Source organism: Trachurus japonicus, chromosome 22 (genome assembly GCF_045865225.1).
Source record: "Trachurus japonicus isolate A0001 chromosome 22, Traja_1.0".
NCBI lineage: Eukaryota > Metazoa > Chordata > Actinopteri > Carangiformes > Carangidae > Trachurus > Trachurus japonicus.
Window position 1 is genome coordinate 13,968,776 of NC_140928.1, and position 25,618 is coordinate 13,994,393.

At 42.0% G+C, this 25,618-nt stretch overlaps 2 protein-coding genes across 4 annotated transcripts; both read right to left on the reverse strand.

Moving 5' to 3' along the window:
• Positions 1-11,238: 11,238 nt before the first annotated feature.
• On the reverse strand, positions 11,239-14,197 carry ctsl.1 (cathepsin L.1). Of its 2 annotated transcripts, none has more exons than XM_085766865.1 (8): positions 13,727-14,197; positions 13,374-13,516; positions 13,037-13,234; positions 12,750-12,941; positions 12,245-12,410; positions 12,005-12,110; positions 11,598-11,702; positions 11,239-11,500 (listed from the first exon to the last, which is right to left on the reverse strand). In XM_085766865.1, exons 1-7 carry the CDS (start codon positions 13,824-13,826, stop codon positions 11,603-11,605), a joined length of 1,005 nt encoding a protein of 334 aa, XP_085622991.1. In that variant the 5' UTR covers positions 13,827-14,197; the 3' UTR covers positions 11,239-11,500; positions 11,598-11,602. The 2 variants fall into 2 exon arrangements, with proteins under 2 accessions (XP_085622991.1, XP_085622992.1); XM_085766866.1 differs by having other exon boundaries at positions 11,387-11,503; positions 11,602-11,702.
• Positions 14,198-18,352: 4,155 nt separating this feature from the next.
• On the reverse strand, positions 18,353-24,109 carry vgll2b (vestigial-like family member 2b). 2 transcript variants are annotated; one of them, XM_085767323.1, is made up of 4 exons: positions 23,940-24,109; positions 23,019-23,364; positions 20,536-20,982; positions 18,353-19,534 (listed from the first exon to the last, which is right to left on the reverse strand). In XM_085767323.1, the coding sequence occupies exons 2-4, from the start codon at positions 23,317-23,319 to the stop codon at positions 19,491-19,493; spliced, it is 792 nt and encodes a 263-aa protein (XP_085623449.1). In that variant the 5' UTR covers positions 23,320-23,364; positions 23,940-24,109; the 3' UTR covers positions 18,353-19,490. The 2 variants fall into 2 exon arrangements, with proteins under 2 accessions (XP_085623449.1, XP_085623448.1); XM_085767322.1 differs by having other exon boundaries at positions 23,813-24,109.
• Between the last annotated feature and the right edge of the window lie 1,509 nt (positions 24,110-25,618).

Here is a 25,618-nt window from a genome sequence, read left to right on the forward strand (position 1 = left end):
ACCACGCCATCACAGTTGGCAGCATCAGAGTAAAAAAGATACACTTGTGTCAGATGTCTCTCCCTGCGTCATTATGTACGTACATCTAAGGGATGTTGGGGAAAGAGGTGCTAGCTCAATTAGCAAGCTCCAGAGATGGAGAGTGGAACAAAGGTACTCATTAATAGTCACGTATGACCTTTATATATGAGCTGAGCCTCAATCCACCAAAGACCAGTAATAATTTTGGACCTGAGGGATGCTGGGAGTACTGAAGGAGCTCAGGCTACATAGGAGGAAACTGACGCTACTGTATCATATCCACTGTGGATTTTTTAGTTTTGGTAAGACTGAATCAAACGGTATAATAAGTTGCATGTACTGTACAACCAGATCCTCACTATGCATTTGTCCATATGAAGAAGAAATAAATCAGATGGAGTTACGGCAAGATTGATACATTTTAAAGGTAACTGCTGCTGTGAAAGAGCAGCTTACTGCTGTGTTGCATTTTACAAACATCACATGCACTCAATGTGGAATTTGAAATAAGCATGACCAGGCTTATATGCCTTGTGAGTCATGGTCCTTAATGTTGCTGAGACATGTGTTGTCATTCAACATATTGCCTTTGCAGCGTCACATACAATTAGACACTTTTTTTTTTTTGAGGCAAAGCATGACAGCATAGCGAAGGCAGCCTGTCAGCTCAGTGTAGCTGGTGATTATCACACGCGTTGCCATGATATTGCACAGCATGCACTTGAACATTGGAGGGATAGGGAAAGTGAGTTGCTATCACTTTATGCTGATCAAGCAGTCCTAATGTAGCTCTTTATCCTCGTCTCCCCGCTGTCAGATATAACAACATATTTAAACAGTTGAAATGCCTTTTTAAAAAAGTGCATTTTTAAAGAGAGTTGCTTAGTTGCAATCCGTAACTAATCAATTATGCAAGGAACACACGAAAAAACACATTATAGAGTTGCAGATAATTGCTAAAACACAATCTTGCCACAACATAGGATGGATAAGGTCTGGAGGAGTGATCAGAGGCACTCTCCATAATTTGGTAAACAGTAGGCCGTACAGTATACTCACTGAGCACTTTATTAGGAACCCCATACTAATAATGTTTAGGGCCACCCTTTTGCTCTCAAGCATACTCTTTCATCATTTGATGTCGGAAAAACATTCCTTTGAAAGTCTTGTCCTTGTTGACATGGCAGCAACACATAATTTCTGCAGAGGTGTCAGCTGCACATCCATGCTGCCAATCTCCTGCCTTAATAGATGCATAGATAAATAGATAGACAGACAGATAGTTCAGCAACTTTATTTTGAGAGGCGGCAGCTTTCCAGCCCACAGTGCCAAGAAAACATTCTCCAGACCATTACACCACCACCACCAGACCGGACTGTTGACGTGAGGCAGGTTGGGTCCATGGATTTATGCTGTTGATGCCAAATTCGTAACCTTACCATCTGTGTACCACAGTAGAAACCGAAGTGTGTGTATATTCATGTCTGTTTCACCTTAGCTTTACCCTCAACACATTACTTATTGTAATTATTCTCTTGCTTTGTCTAATCATTTGGTTTAAAGGGATTTGAATTAATTTCCTTTCTGAAGCGCTTTGCATTCTCTGGGACTAAATAATCAGCATGCAATGAACATTTACACAAGTCCTTATATCAATAAGGGTGGACTAAATAGGCCTATCAGAGGCACTAATTCAACAACACCAGAAACTACAGCCTCAAACCGTGACTGTAACTGAATCAGCTGCTTTCTGAAACTGTTGAAACTAAAAATAAAAATAAAACTGAGAGACAAAGCAATAGGGAGTACCTCTCACCCTGAAGAAGACAATGTAAGTGTCGAAACGCGTTGGTCTATCCCTGTTTAAATAAAGGATTTTTATATTATTCAGAGTGCCTCGGACTGCCCTTTTGGCTTCAGCCAGCTCCCTGTTTTTTCGAAAAATAAAACTGTTGTGTTAATTTGTGCATCAGTCAGTTATGCTTTTAATTAAAGGGACAACGAGGAGTTTCTATTTGGTTATAAAAAAAGTCTCACGTTAATGTGGATGAATCTACGCTACCCACACTTGTTAATGGCTCCATTTTTGATAAATATATTGTTTTGTCTCTATTGTTATTTTGTTATTTTAATTAATGGTGGAAATGCTGGTCGAGCCGACCAGCGTTTCCTTACTTTCAGTTTCGCGGACGCTCATGAGAATAATGCCACCGTATTGCCGTTTATGGTCGGAACTACGACGGTATGTGAACCTCTTTGAACCTCTGACTTTAATTCTTGATGAATGAAAACATGAGTCCGTCTTGCGGTCGAAGAATGTTACGGTGCACGCGGAGGCTCATAAATGTAGTGTGAAAACGCTTCGCTTTTCCAAAACTCCTCGTTGTCCCTTTAAGTAGAACTTAATTCACTGACTTTCACAAGTCAGTGAATTCCTTTACATTCAGACGTTAAGGTGTTGCTACTGCCATAATCCAGGATTCATTTTAATCACAACATAAGCTCATATATTTGAGATGCAGTCGAGTCTCTCTCTCTCTCTCACACACACACACACACACACACACACACACACACACACACACACACACACACACCCAAACACACACCCAAACACACACCACTCTCTCTGCTCTTTCTCTTTCTCCCTCTTTCTCTGTCGGGTGGAGCCACCACCATCTGGTCCCCAGAAGAAGGAGGCACAGCAGTACTCTCACGATGTACACCCACTCACTGGACCACCACACACACACACACACACACACACACACACACATACATGAACAAACATATACACATCTTTACTCCAAGGCAAAAGCCAAGTTCCTGCAGTAACACCTACGTGAACACATACACACGCCAACACACATGCTGGCACCAATAGGAGCATTCACAAGCACACATACAGGGACATGCTGACTTTACCACCCACACTTTCTACAAGGTGCGGTCCATCTGCTCACTCCTCTCTCCATGGATTTAGATGGCAGAGTCCAATATGTGATACAATTCACCAGCTTGCTTTAAATGACAGTCCCAGTTGGTACAGGTGCCCTTAGTGCCCATAGAAACCAAGAGATGGCAAGATTACTGGCCAATTGTAATCTATATAAGCTACATCTTGTCATGTCTGTGGGTGAGTATTTCTCCAGCAAAATGTCTTGCAGTCCATATCTGTGCATACATATTCAGTGTAAGGGATTGCTATTAAAAAAATCTAGACTCTGAGCTCATGTTAGAAACTGATCGATACCTTAGACTTTTATTAAATATTTATATTATCAGCATATCGGCCTGCCGTCAAATTGGTTCTACAAATCAAAAAGAAAATACAAACTACGCATGCACACTGGAGGGGGTAAATACAGATATTCGCTGGAAATAGGCAGGCAGTGTTTAAGGTCAAAAAAAATGCCCTGAGGCGTGTTAGAAAACATACGACATACAAAGATCCATGAATAAAATATATTGCTCCACTCTAAACAGGACCTGGGGCATAGATGGTAACATCTAGACCACTGTAAACATCAGTGAGACATGTATACCAATAAAGAAAACTTGGATGAGGGATTGTCACATGCATGAACATGCAAGATTGTGTGTGCACAGGCAAGAAAAATAAATTCCCAAAGCAATTTAATTGCAACACTCAAACCAAAGTGAAGCTGAATGCCAACCGAAAGCAGACTACAGAGGAGATCAGCCTACGGTTCAGAGCCCTGAGCGCTCAGGTTGCTTGCTGCAGCTTAAAACATCACTGATGGCTGTTTCACCCTCTGACTCACTAAATTAACTCCAAATCCATTTACCAGCGTTGCAGCTTAAGCCCTCCAGTTTGGTCTTGGTCTTCAGCGGTTTCTTCTAATTGAGTTTCTAGTAATTACCACAAGGCTAATGCATTGTAAGTGCCTTCTAAATCAGGGGTAAAGATTTTGTTTCAGACTACAAGTGCACACATCGTATGCATCGGGATGTAAGAGAAGCTTTGGGATGTATGTGTTAAAAAAAATAAATAAAAAAAAAACATGGATCCATAGTGGCTCAAGCCCCAAAGTGAGGATGAGAGTTTGTCATATGTCCTTGAACCCTCCCAGCAACACCCCCTTTCCCCTTAATCCGTGACTTTGATTCATGTGCCAAGCAGAGGTAACCTTACTGACATGCTGCACAGGGCCCTTTGATCTGTGCTGGCAAATTTGACAACAACGAGTGGGCTGATGCTGGTTGGCTAAATACACTTGAAGCAGAACAAATTAGCTGGTTACCTTGTGTTGCCCATTTCTTGATAGCATTTTAACCAAAGAACACTAATGTCACATTTAGTCACACCATCACTAACGCTGAGTATTTTTTACCCAATATAATATACCCGATAAAAAATACTTCTCATCAAAATATATTAAAATACAACAATACATGGCAAATTGAAATAAACAGTGTCTCACAAAATGAAAAAAAAAAAAAGGTATCATGGGGTCCCTAAACAAGTCGTTAACAAAACATTCCTAAAAGAAATGGAGCCGGGAACTTGTTCTTTGGTCCACCCATTCCTGGGACATTTGAGCCTTGTCTGGTGAAGGCACAGCCTATCTGCATCACTAACACAACAACAATAACAACAACAACATAATACATAAACACTAGTGTTCGGTGAAATCCACCCGAACACGTGCCTGTTGAAAAAAACAGGGATGGGAGAAGGGAAACATACTAAATGACGTCAGTGAGCAGACTGAAGCCAAGGACGCATGCAACTCAGACAGCAGCAACACAATGAAAATCATGTGACAATAATTGCATGGGTCAAAATCGCCCAACGTTAGTGTTCTAGGGTTAAGTAAGAGAAAAAAAAAAGGGAGACTTTGTAAAAAAAAAACGATGAGACTGTGTGTGGAGCTCTACAGGGTTTTCATTATCTTGATACTTTTTTAACTTTGTTCTAGTGAGAGGGAGCATGCAGGAGATGCTAGTAAACACAGCTCTCCCTTTACCATCATGAAGTTGCTTGGGACCTTCCTTCTCTCTGAAGACTGCTTTAATTAGGCTTTAATTGCCTTATTAGCGCTGGCTATCGATGGAGGAGGTAAGGCAGAGAGAGAAAATGGTCAGGGAAAGAAGAGAGCTGAAGAGGAGGAGGGATAACAGGGCAAATAAACAAAGTTAGGTAAAATAGCAAAGGACTACTACTATCCACACACACAAACACACATGCAAACACACACGAATGCATGCATGCAGAAAACACGCACACACACATCCAAGGAGTGCATAGCTGCAGGTGAAAGTGAGACCATCTCCCACAGAGAGAGAGTTGTCAGGCGATGTAAAACACGAATGATAAGACGCCGCACAGATACACGAGTACTCCTTCAAGAACAAGAACAGGCTCGGTGGTGCGCCCAGGCAATTGACCCATTCACCCTGACCCCGGTGCGGCGGGGGAGACGGACCAGGCAGAGAGAGCTGGGAGGGAAAGGAGGGGCAACAAGCAGTGATGAATGAGAGGGATATAGAAGAGAAGGAGATGAGCAGGTGCAGAGGGAGTTGCAGAGGCAGGACAGAGAAGAAGAGGCTAAAGAGTCAGAAGGCCCAAGTAAATATTCTTCAGAGGACGTTCGCCTCACACTCTGGGTCTCTGCAGCATCCCTCAGTGCTGGGGGCCAGACTAGTCACTCAAAAGAAAAGTAAAAAAATAAAATTAGCATATGATATTCATGATTATCATTGTGATTTTTTATGTAATTATATGTCTGCTTTGTTGATGTAAACATTAAAACTAATTAGCAAGGAGGCATTCAAGTCTGGGATTTACAATTTCTCTGTCTGCATCACATACCTGCATCTCATACCCTACCTACCTTTTAAAATTCATAGCCTGGACCTGGGTTGCTAGCTAATTTCATTTTCAATTTGTATTTTGTTGACAGTGATCTTGTGAACATCATAGCTGGCATTTGTTATTTTCATTAGCCTGTGGCTAGTAATATCCATCTCAACTTTCATTCCTCTGAGGCGCAGAACAAAGAACTTTAAAGGTGTGAAAATTAGTCGAGTCAACACAGAACACACAACACAACACAACATAACACAGAAATAAAACTAACATCTGCTATACAGGCCCCAGCAAGAATAATGACTGACATGTTTTATCACTCCTGTAGGCTTTGCCAATCCATCTGTTGCTATATCAAACTCTACCTAGTGAAGTGATACTATAAAAGGATGCCAGTGGGAGTGAAGCTTTCGCATAGGAGCATCTGCAGAGGCAATACAGCAAGTTACCTTTCCACTGTAATATCTCCTCTTCATCTGCCACCCACTGCACACACTCACACATGGACACAGGACACACTTCATAGCTGCAGGCTGGGAAAGAGAGCTGTTGTTTGTGTTAGTGTTGATTTGCTTGCGTCTTTGCCGTAAGTATTCTCCCATGTACATGCCAATGTAATTGCACCCCTTTGCACTGTAAGTGTGCAAAACACATGTGCTTGTACCTGCATGTGTCTGTGTATGTGTATGTGAGTGTGCGGGTGAATCAATCCATCAGGGAAACGGAGGAGTGTTTCTTCCTCTCCTGCACGTCGTTCCCCAGCCTCATTAGAACCCATTCAGTCAATCAAGCATGAATCCCTAACACAATAACATGCAAAGTGCTTTGTCTGGGTGTAATTGGCCTTGCCAGAGCTGTTTTTCTCAAACGGTTAGCTTCACTCGCCTCTCTCAGGCCGCAGCCAGGAGCCCTGTCCAAGAAATGCAGCTGGCTAGAGGAGGATGGAAGGATGAAAAGAATGGGAAAAGGAAAAAGGGGAAAGATAAGGAAGGAAAGATTAAGTAGAGCAAGACAGAGGCCAAAATGGACTATTAGCCTCCTCCGTGGGTTCATTTTAGAAATATAAAGTATTTATAAAATCATTTAGGCTATTTTTCACAAGGTTATGCTCTTATCTTTTTGCTGTTTGCGCGCAATAGGCCAATCAGTGTGGATCAGTGTGTTTGTGTGTCCACATGCATGTTGGTGTGTGTGTCCATGCATCAGCACTGTGTGCGGTCATCCAGAACTCCTGTCTGTCACAATCACACATGTTCTCCATTACCATGACAAACCAGTTGACATCCCATTTCCCCGCACACACACGCACAAATACGCACACACACTCTTACTCAGGCACATAAACACTCAGTAAATGCAAGGGGCTACACATATGCGCACAGACAGAACGGCATGATGGGAGATGGATAACACACAGGCACAGAAACATGGCCCCGTGTGTATCCCCATAGGAGGGACTGTTTGTTCGCTATGATGGGTGACACGGCTGGCTGACATTCTCCATCTCTCCATACCAACCCAGCAGCCAATCTACTGAAATTGTGCGGTGACATTGTTGATTAAGCAGACATTCAGTGTACGGGATGTGTGTTGTTACAGTGTGATGGGTTCACTGGTGCAGGGACAAGCAGTCTCAGTGCGAGTTGTGTGGTTACGTTTGGACGTTGTGTGTGTGTTACATGTTGATTTCAAGGACATGCGACCTCATTTGTCAAAGGAATAGATTTGACTTTGAACCAGAGCTTTGCATGATTTAAGCCAGGCCACAGAGCCTCAAACCGCTGAGATAATCATCAGCAGTCAAGTGCTGCCATCTAGTGTTGTTAAAAAACAACTTCAGCTCACACGAAGTCCAGTCAGAAATGATAAACGGGTAACTTTTACTGGGAAAACTATATTTCAGATGTAGATTTGGTGAAAAGCTGCAGCTTGCAATAAACTTAAATTATTGAGGCATTTTTTAATTGACACAGCAGGTTCACTTGTGCTTTTTATTTCTCTGACAAAATCCAGATTCATGAATTCATCCTCCGCCCCTGCTTCCTGTGTCTCCCTCCGACTCTTCCCTGGATCCCTCGGCCTCCCTCAGATCAATAGCTTTGTTTGTTCCAGCAACACCTCCCAGTGTTTTCACTTGTCCCTCTCTGCTGGAAGTGAATTGGACGATCTATCCTGAGCTGTGGTTATGCTGTGAATCAAAAAAGCCAAATTAAATTGCCTAATTGGTTTCCTTGGGAAGGGTAAAACAGATTTAAATTGATTACCAGTAATGGCCTTTTGTGGAACCACATTGGCTTCTGCTGTTTGAGGAGGATTTAGCAAAACCAATTAATTTGCCTCACCTCTGTTGCACCCTCCCTCTGCCTCCCTTTGTCTCTGTCTGGGAGCTTTTTCATCATTTGGTTTTTCCACTTTCTGAAGCCCTCCATCACACTCTCAAAAATAAAAGGATGATGATAAAAACGTCACTGGATAACAATCATTCAGGCCTAATTGGCTGAATACTGTCACACTGTGTTGCTGATAAAATGGCAGAGATGTTTTTTTTTCTTTCAGGTCTACTATTAGGGGACTCACCTGACAAAAGATAATTTAAATCTCCCTTTCAATTATGTTGGCCGTGCCTGTTTGCCTCTGCACAGCAGCTCACTCTGCTGCTGCTGCTGAGGGCGGAAAAACTAAGATGTCAAGGTCACATTTTGTCACACAAGCTGATTAAATCCTTAATACCACCCTTCCACCCCCCCCCCCCCCTTTCTGTATCCCTGGCTCGGTGTTTCTCCACCTCCCATCAAATATTATCACAACCAGACCTAATGTGACATTTAGAATGGGCAAATTACAAGCACTTAATGTGATTTCATTAATTACATTGGGGGGCAACTATTGTGAATGATTAAAACAGATGTCACCCACCTCATGGAGGACGGAGAACAATTATTTTCTCACCGGTGACTTTTATTACCAAAGTTTTTTTTTCCCCACCACATTATGAAATAAACCAGATAATGAACGCAGCATTGTCTATGTGTTTTGTGACTAAGCAAAGTTAGTGATGTGCTGAACTTTTGTTTTCCTCTTCATTGTGTGCAAGAAAATTAAATATATATGGCTGAATAGCTCATGACAAATTAACTAAAAATAATAAGCATTGTAAATGTTTTTTTTTCTTACTTTGTGGGGTGCAGATGAATGAGGCAACCGTCCTTTCCCCTCAAGGTTCAATGCAGATGTAAGAGTAATGACTTAAGTACTGCTGTTTAGCTGGATTACACGCAAAGGCCTTATAAGCATTGCAAATTACAGTTGAAAGAAGGCTGGATTCTATTATGGGATTACTTTACACACATTTAATGTTGGTAGTGTAAATCTGTATTAACCAGAGTTAGTTGTTGCTCTGGAAACAATGCGAGGGCACCTTGATGAGTGACGTAAATCTGTGTCCTGTGTTACACAGTGGTGTTTCTGAAAACAAAGTCACACTGATGTAATATTTTAACAAGACAATAGAAAATAATAACCATCTTCTTTAACAAAGTACACATGAGGGCCAAACAGGGAGACAAGGAGGCAGGTTTTACATTTGAAAAAGGCGTTTTTTTGTTTATCCAAAAGATGAGAAATAACAAAGCAAAGCTTGAATATAAACAAAACTAAACTGGAGGTCAACAACACAGAAGTGACGGCAAAGCACAGTAAACTGAGCTGCAACAGAAATAAACTGACCTTGAAGGCACAAAACGGGTGAGGAAAACACATCAACTAAAATAAATACAAATCGAGACAAAGTGATAGGAAAAGTCAAATTAAAGTAAAGATGTGAGCGTGGCACATCAGATAAACAGCGCCGTCTCATTCACAGAGCATTATGTTTCCTTGTCATTGCTTGTGACTCATTGCCACACTCCTGGAACATATTGTAGACAGTAAAGCTTTTTATTATTCTATGAGTGGTTTTGCAATATGAGGGTGGAAAATATATTTCTGACATTTCTCCCTCTCTGTTGTGCCATAATCACAGTTTATGTGGGAAACCGATTGTCAAGGATTGGGGCAGATCAAATGTCAGGATGGGATGATGTGATGAGAGGATGATCTTGAAAGCACAAGACAGTCTGTAAAATATGTTGCCGGTAATGGAGGTCAAAATACCTACCGCTGAGATATTTCTCTAAAATCCATATTGGCTTTTTTACCACATCAGACAAGAGTTTCACCACAAAAGTGTGTAATTTCAGACTCTCCCTGGCTCTGTCATTGCGTTTCACTGAGTATTCACATTTTCCAGCCAGATCTCCTTTCACTTTTACATCTTCTTTGTCTGTGCGGGCCTACCTGCGTATGAAGAATGAGTCTGAGATAACCTTTTACAAACCACAGAATGCTAAAGCAAGTAAAACTGTATCTGGGAAGATGAGACAGATTCTATCCATTTGAATAAAAGCTACAAAGACAGCAGAAAAACCAAAGAGGAGATAATGTTTTACCGAGAGAAATTTTCCACTTCTGAAACTCACTGCCCAACTCATTCATCTGTGGCCTGAGGTTTATATGCAGCCACCAGTAGCAGTGGCAGCCTCGGAGTCTAAACATCAGACATTTTCAGCGATAAACATTGTTGTTTTTAGTGAATAATTTATTTTAATCAAAACTTGTTTATGCATAGAGGTCAGATCCAACATTGAATTGTTTTTAAAAAAAGTTCCTACAAAATTGATGCGCGGCGCACACATCTGAAAAACTATTGATGAACTGTAATTGTGAGGTCAAAAACCATTTTTATATAATTTTACACAGAGCATAATATATTATCAGACCCACAGAGGCTGACTGAGAGCAAAGAGTTTAGTCAATTAAAAATCTGCTTTGTGTGGACTTATTAAAGAGGTTGAAATTTGTACATAAAAGATGTACGTTTTGTAAATAAAATCAGCAGTGAAAGGCAATCAAGTGACCTTTGACCTTTTACCAACCTTTTCCTTAAAATGCTGTAATATGCTTGCACCAGCTCTGAGAGTGATCCTGTATATTTGCATGTAACTGTAGCAACATGCAACGTTGACTGTGCTGCGATTTATATGTTTTAGTAAAAAAGCATATATTGAAAATCTTATTAATACATCTACATTATATTGGTCTGAAGCAACATAGTGTACATGGATATTAGGCTAATACATATAAATCACTGGGAAATCTCTACACCCTTACTAATTGAATAAAGTATGTAGGACCAAAACTGAGGTTGAGAGAAGTTAAAATGTTCAGACTCGCTAAAACCTTGAACCAACAACTGGAAGTAGCATATGAAGAGACATAAACACACTGTACAGCCTAAGCTGTTCCTATTTATTAGCAGAGCCACAATAAGATAAAAGTGGATGACAAAAACCAACAAAATCTCAAACAAATGAATTTTTCTGAATGAATGTTTATTTCTCCATGTAAAACATTTTCTTTACATTTATATACAATCTTCAAAAATATTTTTATATCTAAAGTGCATGAGGGTAAAGAGAGACTCAGATTAGGCCCCACTCACTCCCACTGAACAATAATAGAACATTTTGTTCCATAACTCAGTTTCTTTATGAAATCAAAGTAAATTATAAATCATGTTCTCCTCCTCACTGAGGAAAGTCCTGGACCTGGGAATCAAACAGGCATGAACAACAACCAGTTAGTGGACAGCAAACACACAGACATGCATACAGGGCAAACACACTTGCAGTAGTTTGCTCTCACCTCACTCAGACCAGGGGGTAGCTGGCTGCAGTGGCAATGCCACACTGGTTGTGTTTGTCCCTGGTCATCCTGATGTATCCTTTGTCTCCCCATGATAGACCCCAGCTGCAGAGACACAGACATTAATAGATATATTCTGCTGCAGTGGTTAAAACACAGTCACCACAGAAGCTACAGCAGCATTTAGAGGAAATATCTGTCAAATAAATGCAGTTCTCTTATTGTAATGACTGATAATGACATGACTTAAGAAGCTGACAACATCCTGACTGAGTTTCACTTCATCTTGACAGCTATAAATAAGATGCTCTAACTCACTAGCTATAGCTCACTGTCTCAGCTGTGACACTCCTTACTGACTGTTAGCAGGAGACGGGCAACATCATTTAAACTCTATGGCTCTTCACCTGTTCTTGACCAGCCAGTAGTCCTTGCCATTGTCAGTGCCGTATCCCACAGCCAGCACACCATGGTCCAACTCAGAGCTGCTGCAGTCAGGCTCATCATACACTCCTACAAATACACACACAGATGAGACAGGCCCATGGATAGGACAACATACATTTTTAGTATTTCTAATTTGTTCTCGTGTTGGATTAGGGTATGATGATGATGGCAGAAGCACTGTAGTCTTTAAGACTGTTTACCTGATTCGTAGAGCTGGAAAGACGAATGAGAAGCATCAATGCCCACAGACACAGGTCCGATGGTGGCCACAGCCTCCTTCAGGGCACCTTCATCACCTTGTTTCACATCGACGTAGCCTGTGCATTTGGCCCCAACATTCTCAGGTTTGTAGCGGCACTGTCCATCCTTTACAGAAAGAATATATTGTCATTTGCCAAATGATTTACCAAGTCATATACTCCTGACAGATCTCTACTACCTAACTTCTGACTGAGGCATAAGTTCATAATATGTTTCTGTAACCTTTACACTGAAAGCCTGTTTGGGTATAGCTGTATAATACATTTTGTCCACAAGATGGCAGCATTGTACAGCTCTCAGATATACAAGTAGGTTTTCACACTTCACACACTACTTGCTCCACCTACAACTTTATAGCATGATATATGACAAATGTGGTTGCTTCATTAAAAAGATTTATTACTAAGATCCACACTGAGTCATGTGTAAAAAACGTCTTTTTACCTCAGCCTCGTAAGGGTAGGAGGCCTCTGTGTCAATTCCTCCGTTGGCTTGGATGTACTTGAAGGCGTTGTCCATCAAGCCTCCCATGCAGCCCATGTTACCATAGTCACCAGAGCAGTCAACCAGCTGCTGCTCACTCAGGGACACCAGTTTTCCTGTCTTCCTGAAGTTCTGACCCTCCAGAGAGCCAGTCTGGAAAGAGAGAGAAGTCAATTTGTTACCAGGAAACACTAGATTAAGGTGTATAAAGTCTGCTTTACTGACACAGTGGGTGATGTTTTACATACTGTGCTGAAGGCCCAGCAAGAACCACACTGCTTCTGATCCTTGATATCAGTGACATATCCCTTGTCCCTCCAGTCAACGGTGTCTGGCAGATCATTGCCTGCGGGCAGCCGGAGGAAGGCAGACCCCTGGCGAGGCACAGATGCGTTGAAGAAGCGCAGGCAGCCCTGAGAAATCAGCCGCTTGTACTCCTCATTGTCCTGGTGAGGAGGGAGAGAATTTAGAGTTTGTTAACCACAGTGCCAATTACTCTGGTTGCGTTTAGTCATTGCATTATTTCAACAAGTGGTTAAAGTTCATTGTTGGCACAAACAGACACTTTTTTTTCCTGGTACCTACCAAATCAGCAAAGTAGGTCATGCCAAGGCGGTAGGACTTGATGCCCTCATCGGCCATGATATTGTGCACAAGCACCAGTCTGCGGTTGTTGAGCCATATTTCCTTGCGTTGAGCCTCCTCTGATGGAGAGTGGTAGGACCTTCCTGTATAGTAGTAGTAGAATCAGAGAATATTGATCAGTGAAAGATTATGAATCAGAAAAATACTAGTGAAGAGATTTGCTTTTATTAGTTGTGTGGTTACATGTAAATTGAGGCACACTAGACAAGATCTTTATACACAACCACACAGCATCAAGATAAAGACTGCAAGACCACAAGAAAACAGTCAGACATCAATCTCCACTGTCTCACCAAACTTAAGTTTCCAGGCGTGGAACTCCAGGTCCTCCAGGGAAACGCTGGCACAGCTGGCCACGGCCAGAACAGCAGCGGCAACCAACAACAGCTTCATCCTGACAGACACACAAATGGCAAAGGCAAAGAGATCCGTCGTGACTCTCTGGAAACCGTGCACACTGTGACTGAACTCTTTCACTTCAGCTTTGTTTCAGAAACATTTTCTGCCCCGACATCGACTGTCACATGTTCACTACCACAGCATCAGCTTTGTTTCCCCGCTTTCTTTGAATCTCTGTCTCATCCCTCCCACAAACTCTTTCATCTTGATGAGTCTCCTTTTCTACTGTGCATATATGCACCTGCAAAACAGGAAGTGTGTGTGCACATCTGTTTCTCTGTGTAGTGTGTGTGTGTGTCTCTCTCTCTTTTTTGCAGCTGCTTACCTGAGCCTGTATCGATGTGAAAGACAAGCTGAAGGTGATGAAGGGCTGTGCTAGAGAGCCGTTCTTATATAGATATCTGCGGTTATGACCTGCAGTATGTCCAGTCATGTGTCAGTCAGCAGCTCATAAAGTCACAGAGAGACACAGCGAAAGTCAATCATTGAAATGAGAATTATGAGAAGTTCTCATGACACCATTCTTTTGGGAAACCTATTTTTTCCAGTGTCAGCAAAACGAGCAACAAAAGCATTCTGAATTACTGTTTGTAAACCGCACAATTTATGAGGACACAGTTACTCAGCAGTTTGTTGCTCACACGGCCACTTAAAGAAGGAACACAGGCTGTGTGTTTCTGAGCGTGATGCCTTCATGTGAAGAAACAAAACAAAAACCGCTGTTGGGATTTTGTATTTCTTCCACTAATGTAGTTCCAGTCACACAGTGAGGGTGATTCCTCTGGAAAAACAACACCATAACATGCATCTGCAAAACTTCACCCACCTGTTGCAGTTGAAACCTTACTGTTTAAATCATGGCAAACTGGAAAATATGTAAAAAGGTTAATACGATGTTTTCATTTCTCGGAAATGGCGGCAGCGCTCATTCTAACACCTACTCATTGAAAGTTTGTCTGAGCAGTTCACCTTAATGATCAAGTACAAGAAGTTTTTCCCTCATAAGAAGACATCTTCACATCGGACTAAATTATAATTGACTTTGTTTAATTGGAAAAGGGAACAAACAGGTTCCCACACAGGGGTTGAGCATTGGCAAATCTTTGCAATGCTCCGACATTCAAGTTCACATTTCTGATACATGAAACCGTTTCTTATATTTTATATCAGCTCATTTGTGATTCACTGTTTCCATTGACTGTTATTTAAGACTTCCTTTCAGTCTAGGTGCACACATCCTGTTTCCAACTTGCCTGTAAAAGTCTGTTGGTTTGTTCTGCACACGTTCCTCAGACATGTTTGTCAGGTATGCAAATGTTATTTAGCATTAAAACAAAGGAGAGGGAGACTATGAACAAGCAGAATCCAGAACTGGGAAATACTCATCAGGGAGTGAAGAATTGATTTTTCTATTCAGAAATACTTTAATTAGCGTTGCATCTGAAAATAATTCTTCAAACTCTTTTTACATAATATTTGTCAGAAAAAGGCATTCCACTCATTTCCATAGTGTCCCGTTGTAACTGCTGTTTGTCTGCCTCTCTGCTTAAAGTGTCCTTATCCTGTTATGTCTCTGTCTGTCTGCCTGTCACAAGGCTGTCGTGCCATTTCGACACTTCAAACCATAAAGACATGAGTTAAAACTGAGAGCTAAGCTTAATCTTTACAGATGTCATTGAACTCTTTCCAGCCTGCTTCATGTACCTGCCTCTTTGTTAGTGTCCTGCCTGCCACTGAAAAACAAAAGCAGGTCATACATGTGATTAAAAAGTAAGTCCATCAGAAATATGGTCTTGCTGATATTATTAGCTATATGTTACAAATTGGATTGTTGTGAGGCATAATCAGCATTTTTCAGTTGCAACTGGTGGGACTAATTCATTTACTGTACAGTGGTTCCCTCTCTGGGAGTCAGGCCCCTCTGAGTTCTGCTGCTCAAGACTTTTTTTTCTCTCTGTACTGAGTAATAACATCATATGAGGAAAATGTAGTAGCATAAAGTGTGATATGTGCGTATATGAGATAAAGTAGTAGTAATGTACCTTTAAACCTATGTCGTACAATTCATTTTACCTTCCACATCTGCATGATGCTCTCTCTAGCTGAGTGTGTGTGTGTGTGTGTGTGTGTGTGTGTGTGTGTGTGTGTGTGTGTGTGTGTGTGTTTGTGCGCACATACATAGGTGTGTGCGCTATGGGGACTCTGTGAAAAATGTCTGTTTGACGCTGGCAAACAGAGAAAAGACACGATAAACCTACTGTAAAATCATGTGCATGCAACTTTATGCACACATAAAGTTGTTTAATGAACCATTTACAGCAACAATCAGGTGACCGGATAGAGTCACAAGTCAGAACAATACAAGCGTAGGAAAGCTTCCTAAGTTCATAGATCAAGGTTTGCATGTAGCTACATATGCTTGTGCAGATGTTTTTGAGAAAAAACATGAGGTAAATCATGTTTGTAAATATGGAGCATATGTGCATGTGTATGAGCTGGGAAGTCATTTGATTATGCAAACGTAAAACAGAAACTAAAAAAACAACCCTATGTGATTTCCATTACCACTTCCATATTGCTAACCACATGTTTTGGTTGCGTGTCAGGATGTTTTATTTGTCTCTTTCAACTTGGACATGACAGTTACAGCTTTGGAAATTAAATTACACATTAACTATTTGAAATGTAAGACAAAAGAACAAAGTTGTGTAAGACATTTGAAAATAAATGGGGTCAACAAGCCTTTGTTTACTTTATTTAGTCAGTAAACAGGTTGTAAATATGTTAGAATGATTTTTTATTTTTTATTTAGAGAAGCTGTATGAACAGTTTGTGGTTTAAACACTGTTCAAGTCACAGGACCTTGTAATGATCAGACAAATGCTTCTGAATCTGCATATTGTGTCATGTGACTTTGACTGGCAGTCGCATGACCCACTGTCTATTTGAGGATTTATGTGGGTCAGCTGGGGAGTTTGTCTCATACAGTAAGTGTTTATTCAGTGCACTCTACAAAAGAAAGCTGCAAGAATCATCTGTTCTCGCTAAATGCCTGGTAATATTGTGGACTGATGATTCTCACTTCCCTGTATTGATATCTTACCCAAAGATAGTACTGGGACTCAGAGAGGGTTTTCCAAAACAGCTTTTGGTCTCATATTCCCCTCACTGCACTTATGAATAAAACATTTTTATAAAGCCTTTTTTGGCAAAGCCCCCAACTTCCACAAAGTCACATGCACATCTCCAAAACGTCACTTACGAGACTCATTCAGTCACTGAAGTACATGCGAATCGTTTGTACTACTGTTTGGCTTATTGTTGCTTTGTGTGACCCACTATTGTAACTATTATTATACCCATATCATAATGTATATGTTTGGATATGTACCTCATGTAGTAAGTCATAATATAATCAGATCAATCAGATTTAATTTCAAAATAGGTATATGCCATTCAAGTGCTACTATAAAAGCACCATATAAATATATGTTGATTTTTTGCTGAGTGACTATTAAGTAATTTTGGGAAAACCTGTTTTAACGGGACTTTGCAGTGTTATAAAGACACCAGGAGAGGGCAGCAATTCCATGCTTATGCAGTTCACTGGTAACCACAGCTCCCATACATTTCATAATGTCAGTAATTAAATAATAATCTTCTGTACTTGTTCAGCTGCTTCATCTGCTAATTAATTCAACAAGCAGAATCAGCCAATTATATGTCGCGCCAGCATCCACAGTGACTACATTTGCATAGCAGCAGGTTTTCTGAACACAAACTGTTACAGTATTATGGTTATCATGACTAATATTAATCGCTATGTAGAGTCTTTTGACAACTAAGTAACATAATGTGACAATATCTGTGGTGCATACTAACTATGTAAATCATGGAAGATCTCATGTGCAAAGGAAACCCTAAGGCCCAGTGACAATACTAGTGTGAAAAGGCCGTAAGATGCTTGGCATGAGAAACTGAGAGGAACGCTATCCCTGGTAAACTCTTCTAATTTCATTACTCTACATGTTTCCTCAGCTTAGAGCCAATCACATAGTTGGCTGCTCTCTAGCAGGGGTCACACATAACAGCCACTAAATTGTGACAGTGGCCCAGACTGGCATACCTTAACACATAATCTGATTATCAGATCAATAACACAGCAACATTTGGTGCATAGCTGGAATGGCTCGCTTCTTCTCTTGTTACACATTGCTGGCATTCACCACTCGTTCCCACTTTATAGGTGACAAGGTGTGAATGCAAGCAGGAATTCAAATGGAAGGCCTTTTAAATAAGTGCAGTCACACACAGCGTATCCTTGATCACATCTGGCCGTGCTACTGTCTCTGGGATTCATACAGCCACCAAAATATCAGCAGACGCTGTATCAGGGTGGAAACTCAGAGACCGATTCTGCTAGGCATTCTGCTTAATATTAAGGCACAGTTATTAAGGCTAAAATCAATGTTCATCCTCTCTCTGTGCACTGTTTCTAGGTAAACACTTAACAGATGTGACAGTGTACCATAAAAATATTTATTGACATCACAATCTTCTTGGACACAAAAATGAGAAATGACACACACAAAAAAAAGAAACATCCCAAAAAAAACATTTAGAAAGTCCACATTCAAAATATCTAAGAATGACAGAGAATTAAAGAAGTAAAATGGAACAACATCATCAAATTGAATGAACACAATCTGTGAGTCTGTTCAGTGCAAACAAGTTCTCGTTTAACTGAACCAATCTTTGATATGTTCTTGAGAGATGATTTTTATTCCCCACAAAAGGCTCCTTCATAAACAGATGAGAAACTGCATCAACAACACATGGTATGGTCATCTCCATCACTTCTGCCTTTAGAAAACACAATTAACTGAACCACAATAATGATTTCAGAACACTGGCCTAACCAAACATTTTAGAAATGCACATAAACACCAATAAATAGAAACACTTTATTTCAGAGAGCAAAATTATATAATAACAATCCAAAAAAAAAAAAGGCATCATGATGACAGTCACAAAGCATAAACCGCCATAATTGCTGCTCCTGTTTATCGCTGCATGTTGCATTTGTGAAATGCAGATAAGTGGATGATGACAACCACTGTACCAACAAAGAGCATGAGACAGAGATAACCAGGGACTTTGGAGGGAATCCCTGCTCGCCGGTATTTATCCCTCTGTCCCTCCATTCATCCCGCTTTCTCTCTGTCCTTTGCAAAAGTCTGTTGTGATCCTGTCTTTCTCAGTCCAAACAGGTCACACTGTGGCTCACACCTTGCCAAGGTCTGTGCTGCACCGGCAGCGGCAGGAGAGAGAGAGAGAGAGAGAGAGAGAGTGAGCGAGCAGAGGAGAGATGAGAAAGAGAGAACAACGGCACCGACGATGAGCGGTGGCACTCTCTCTTTCCCTCTCTCTCTTTCCCTCTCTCCCTCTCTTTCTGCTTTATCTCCATGGTGCACACACGTCAACCTGGAGCAAGGCTGTATACTGGCAGGGTAGGCCAGGAGCAGAGAGAAGGGGGGTGGATAGGAGGAGGGGAGGCGAGAGGAGGGGGGGATAAAGGGACACGCTGCTTCAATAGCGGAGCAGGTCCAGGGACTAATTGGATCTGGTAATGGCTGGTCAATGTGACTGAAGGGCTCGTTAGAACCAGTACAGCTCCTTGCCTTTCTTGTGCTGCTGGAGGCCTGAGAAAAAAGGACAAAGAAACAATGAGGAGGACTATGGCAAACAACAGAACACAGGTTGTCATGGAGCTTAGTTTTGCCAAACATCCTGTTTTAGAGGGGGGAGAAGAGGCTTTCTGTGATGATTATGATGTATTGTGTGTGTGCGTGTGTGTCTGTAACCGGGGACGTAGGACTGTCTGCGTATGTATCTATGAACACGCAAGTGTAGCCTGTCACGGGTTAAACGTTGATGCAGATGTGTTTGCAAGCGTGTGTGTGTGTGTGTGTGTGAATTTGAGAGCAGGTTATGTTTTCCTCAATATCTGATGAAATAATTATATATATATAATATATTCACAATCAAGAGTGTGTGGATTAAATGTTAAAGTTAAAGGTAATAGACAGAAAAAACTAGTAAATCTATACAGGAGGATTTCAGTTTAACTTTTCCTGTACAAGTGCAATAAAGAAAATGAGAGAATGTGTTCTCTGTCATCCAGGTCATGGTTGTCATTTAGTGCTTAAATTGAAGGGAACTGACTTTCTTTTTGAAAAGAAAAGAAGTCAGTTGCCTTCAACTCCAGCACTTAACAGCAATAGAAAAATATACATTTATCTATGTAATTTTACTTAAACTCTTTGGCTTTTACGTAATACAGCATGAGAGTTGTGTGGTGTCTGTTTGTCTTTTATTGCATTTTTATAGTGTTTTATCTGATCTTCTTAGTGTTTTTATATGCTTTTAATTTACTGTATGTTAACTTTAACTTAATTTATTTCACTGTTTGTGTATCTGTTGTGCAGCACTTTGGTAACCTTGTTGTTTTTAAAAATGTGCTATACAAATAAAAGTGGATTGAATTGGATTGGTTTAGCCTTAAATAATCTGACCTCTCGATTAACATGTCTGCACTGGATCTTTGCACGTTTTTGATTTGATTACACACTGCTTGTAAACTGTAGATAAAGGTACACTTGTAGGCACAATTTGCAAAAGCTTGACATGGTTGAGTTGTTACCTGCGTCCATGTTGAGTGCCAGCGTCTGGCTGACGTCTCCTGTAGGAAGCAGGCTGGGCCAGGAGGCGGTGGGTTCCAGCTTGCTAACTTCATAGTGGCTTGGCAAAGTAGGGAGATGAGGTGGCCTCACCGTGGGCATCAGCAGGGGCCCGTAGTGAGGCTCCAAAGCTGAGGGAGAATACAGTTCGTGGAGAGGCCGTGGTGGCCCGTAGGCCTGGGCCTGGGGGTATCCCCAGCTCTCTGGAGGGTGGGGATGGGAGTGAGGATGAGCGTGTGGATGAGGATGAGCGTGTGGATGAGGCAGGCCTGGGTGTAGCCCTGATGCGTATGGGTCCATGGAATAGGAAGGTGCCCCTGTCTCACAGTGGGAGCGGCTTTGAGGCGAGGAGTAGTTACTGTCCCAGAAGGATGGGGGGAAGCTTCGTCGGCTGCTAGGTGATGGGGTATCTAATGGGGGGGAGGGAGAGAAAGGTATAGGGTAAACAGTGATGAAATTTTGGCCAAGTTGTGAACTGTTGCACAACTGCGCAGTGATTCACCGGATTAATATAGACAAACTGAACGGCTGGAGCCGTGCAAGACGAGCAACCTGTGCTAAAATGTAGATGTCACTCACATGACTGCTACACCCTCTGGCCCAGATATCTTCCCCATTGGGTCATACTGTCACACAGCCCTAGCCCCAACAAGACACAGAAATAAACACAACAACGTCCTCGCAGAGAGAGAGAGAGAGAGAGAGAGAGTGACCGAGAGAAAGGTAGAAAGAGGCGTCCCTATATACCTAGAATTCTATATAAGGCAGACGCTCTGACCTGGAGGCAGTCCAAGGCTCACAGAGCCTTAAATCACTTACTGTGGTGACATCTCTCACTCTCATGTCAGCCCAGCACTTCTGAAAGTCTCACAACATAGTCATGCACACACACACACACACACACACACACACTGAGACACACAACCCTGGCTCTGTGCAAGCACCCGCTGCCGCCACCACCCCTCTCTTCTGTCTCCTGCACCCCCACCTGTTGTTTTCACTGCCCTCCTCCCCCCTCCTCGCCCTTGACAGAATGTCAGGGAGCTATTATATGATTTTAGAAGTATACTTTTATATTTAGATATTCCTCTGAAAAAAGACACCATGCGGCACCCCGAGAGCTAGTGTTTCCCTCTGCCCCTATCACACAGACTGCAGCATATATAAATCTGACCAGCAGGCAGGCAACTGACTGAGCAGCCATTGTGGGGCAAGAGCTGGAGCGAGTGTCAGAATGGCAGCCGCAGAGACGTTTGAAGGGGATACGCCGGCGAGGCTGTGCGCTTACGGCCATGTATAAACATAGCATCTGTTGTGAGGCAGAAAGTGCATGTTAGTGCCGAAATGAAGACGTCCGACTGAACAAGGAGAGAGACTAACAGCGACAGCACAGAGAGGGAAAGAGCAGAGGATACAGGCCCTACATGGATATCCAAGGGACATCTGCAGGCTGCTGGGAAAAATGGACTTAAAAGTCCTCAAGATTTGCAGATCAATTCTTTTTTTCTTTCTTTCTTTTTTATTGCATTGCGGTGCAATCATAATTAAAGTTAAAACAGAACTAGAAAAAAAGTATGAAAGCCCAATAATGTTAAGCATTATTTGCAGCCTTTCAAAGAGTTAATTGTGAAATTGTGTACCGGTTTTGCCAGAAAGAAATTTTCCAAAAGCTTAATTGTAATCCACAATAGGTGATGGATCCCTGCAGTCTCTGTATGAATGGCTTATCTAACTTAACCACACTCAGGAGTGTATATGCTCTCTCTTGCCTTTCCTTAAAACTTCACGCCTCTTAAGTTCCTTTTGACTGCCTGCAGCTCCTGACTGTCGTGACCTCTGAACCCTGTGCCCTGACCTTGCTGGGGACAACAGCTCCAACAAGCAGCCCCTCTGTCCCGTCACCTGATAACATCACCTGTCTGACACTCTGCTGTGCTCTGCAGAACTGTCAGCGCACCCAGTGTGGTCTCAAAGGCGAGCGCAAGATGCCACACAGACAACTGTGGTGCCCTCCCATAAATAAATGGACATTTTGAAAGTGCAGGGATGTAGTGGAAGAGAAAACCACCTAACTTCAGTTTACCTTACTTTTTGTTAGTGAGTCATAACTAGTCTTAACTATGCGATAATATTCAGATGGATTACTTGATTCGTTCTATGAAAAATATGATTTTGTAAAATACAGCAATGATTGTTTTCTTGATTGTCCAACATCACAGAGTTTACTCAAATGTGTGTTTATCATGACATCACTCCATAGACTGTAGCCAGAACAAACAAAGTATCTCGGTAAATGTCTCAATTAGACTTAATGGACACCACACTGCAATGAAATTATGGGCAGGAAAGCTCTTTCAATATCCAAGATGATGCCAAGTTTGCATGGACAGGTGTGCACTTTTTGTTTGTACAAAGGAGTCCTTTACTAATGGAAAGTGTGGTATACCTGTGCCCTGTTGGTCTGGCGGCCTCCGTTTGCCCTCTCCATCCATGTAGGAGCTCAGGGCCCTGGAGAAGTGTTCATCCACCACACTGCTGATATCTCCCTGGTAATAGGTGAAGAGGACACATCGAGAAGTCAGGTATTCTGCCTCAGGGGCCTCCTGCTTGTCCTTGGGGCCCTCCTCTGGTCTCGAGGCCGCCGGCGTGTAGGATGAAGAGGAAGAGTTGGATGAAGACGAGGAGGAAGTTGATCCTCCGTTGCCTGGGCCCCCAGACATCCCCTCGGGACCCCTGGGAGTGTCCATAAAATCCCGGCAGTGAGGAGAAGTGGTGCTCAGACCTGTGGGAGTCTGTCATGGTAGGAGGGGGGGTGGAGGGGTAGATGGGGGGGGAGGGGGGAGCAGGGAGAGGGTTAAGACAGGTGTTGCTGAGGACACTTCTGGAGCTCTCTGTGGGACATTTTGACATAATGTTTTTCTTTGTGTGTGGCATCACTGGCATGTGTGCGTGCGTGTGCGTATGTGTGCGTGTGTTAAATTAGGAGTTTTGACGGTGCTAAAGACTTCTGTGCTCGATAAGACAAACTGACAGCATCACTGCATATACACATATTCGTAAAACAATAATTAAGTTTAAAAAAAAATACAAACATTAAAAAAAAAAAATCCTCGCAGCCCCCTTTTGCTTTTACGCATAAACTTGCCAAACATTGTTCATCAGCGACCGCCATCGCCCCGCTTACACTGACAGTAAGGGGGACTATCCCGGGATCATTAGAAAATATTGATCACTTCCTACCTGTAAGCTACTGATAAAAGCAGGAGCAGTCGGTGCGTACGGTGCGTAATGTCCATAGGCTGGGTACATAACATCCAAACAGCTCATGGTAAATGAGCGGTGTCTTCACTGTTCTGTGGAAACCGACCTTGCTGAGAGAAAGAGCGACAACATCCCGTTTTTTTCTTCTTCTTCTTTTTCCTCCTTCGGTTGGTCGCTGATCAGTGTGAAAAAGCCCGAGCCAGACTCGACATAGTCACCACAGAAAGAGCGCACCTCTCCTCTGCTCCGTGCGTGCGCCACAGCAGCTGCGGCAGCAAAATGTGGTGAGGTTTATGGAGCAAGCATGAGGGTGTCCTGTCCTGTACATCTCTGTGTCAACCCCTCCCACCTTTACCAGCCCTCCACTCCCCCCAACATCACCATCAACAGCACTCCCACTACCACCACACAAATCACATCTAGAGATTACTGCTTGCACGCCTGCAATGTCTTTGATATTAAAAATCAATCAGCTAACATTCAGAGTGCATGTATGTCAAAAGTAGAGGTGTAAATGAGATCAAAGTGAGGGCTGCAAAATTTCCATTGAAATATAAAACACTGGCAGAGGAGCTGGGACTAATTATGTCTTAAATAAATAAATAAGGGTTAACTAGAATGCCATCCAGTTACAAGAATAGATTAGGATGAAGTCACTGATCTTTATAATCATCCACACGACAATGACACAGTACACATGTGATACAGTGACTTTTTATTTCTTTCCATGTCCTGTGGATACTTGAAAACTTTGTGCTCAGTCCAAGCTGAAAGAGTATCCACGGTCTTAAAACAGCCATCGGTTGCCAAGTAAACCTTCAAGTCATCTGAAGTATTTAGTGTGTTCCCATAATGACACGTAGGTGTCAACTATAGGTTGCATACACTGGTCATACCAACATAGAGGAGAAAGGGACTCTGCACAAATCTATGACAAATTATCACCTATCAGCAGTGCAAACAAAAAGATATTTTCACACACACACACAAACATGCCCAATGACAATAGCAAACACCACAAGAGCACAGAAGTCATTCTGCATTCATGTACACAAAGACACTTTTGAAAAACTCTCCCTGATAAGCATTAACCCACGTGTCGGCTACATTCTTCACAAAGTGTAGCCATTTCTCCAATTTTAAGGATTTACAGGTGCCTGGTGTTTGGGCATGCCAGTCTTTTTGACAGGCACTTCAGAATGCCTGTGAGAATAGTGTGGAAAATTTGCAGAATTCCATGGACTAGTGTCAGATGAGGTGGAATGTCTCTGATGTATGCTAGTGGACAAGCTCCTCTGGAAGTTACATCGTCCCTGTGCTGCGTTCTCTAGATGGAGAACATGACCAACCAACGTCTCGCTATGCATACATCATGCATAGTATGAATAACTAGTGTCAGGTTATTGGCTTGCTAATGAATCGAACACGCTCTTAAAAAACCGTGATGCATCATGTTGGTTCTCACTTTGGCTGTTCTATTCTTACGTCACTGTAAATACAATAATCATAAAATAAACAGGTGTAATATTGTATATTGTGTGGTATTATATTGCATATTGTCTTCAGAAAAGCATTAACACAGTATCAGTTCTGAAAACAAATTAAGTATTAAGTTGTTTTTTTTTCTAAATTTGTAAATCCACTTTTCAAACAACATTAATAGGAGACTAATCCTACTTCACTCCGTTGTCGCCACTGCATTATGTGCAGTATGGGCCACCAGATCCACATACATGCGGGGTATTGCAGGACAGCACTGGAGTCAGGGTGAAAGAGAGTGATGCA

Excerpts from the sequence above, each read along its gene's own strand:
- vgll2b (XM_085767322.1), bottom strand. The coding sequence starts at position 23,899 with ATGAGCTGTTTGGATGTTATGTACCCAGCCTATGGACATTACGCACCG. Across the intron at positions 23,365-23,812 it reads CTTTTATCAGTAGCTTACAG|ACTCCCACAGGTCTGAGCAC; the intron begins GTAGGAAGTGAT and ends CTACCATGACAG. Across the intron at positions 20,983-23,018 it reads GCCAGACCAACAGGGCACAG|ATACCCCATCACCTAGCAGC; the intron begins GTATACCACACT and ends CCCCCCCATTAG.
- ctsl.1 (XM_085766865.1), bottom strand. The coding sequence starts at position 13,826 with ATGAAGCTGTTGTTGGTTGCCGCTGCTGTTCTGGCCGTGGCCAGCTGT. Across the intron at positions 12,411-12,749 it reads CCTACCCTTACGAGGCTGAG|GATGGACAGTGCCGCTACAA; the intron begins GTAAAAAGACGT and ends CTTTCTGTAAAG. Across the intron at positions 12,111-12,244 it reads TTTCCAGCTCTACGAATCAG|GAGTGTATGATGAGCCTGAC; the intron begins GTAAACAGTCTT and ends GTGTATTTGTAG.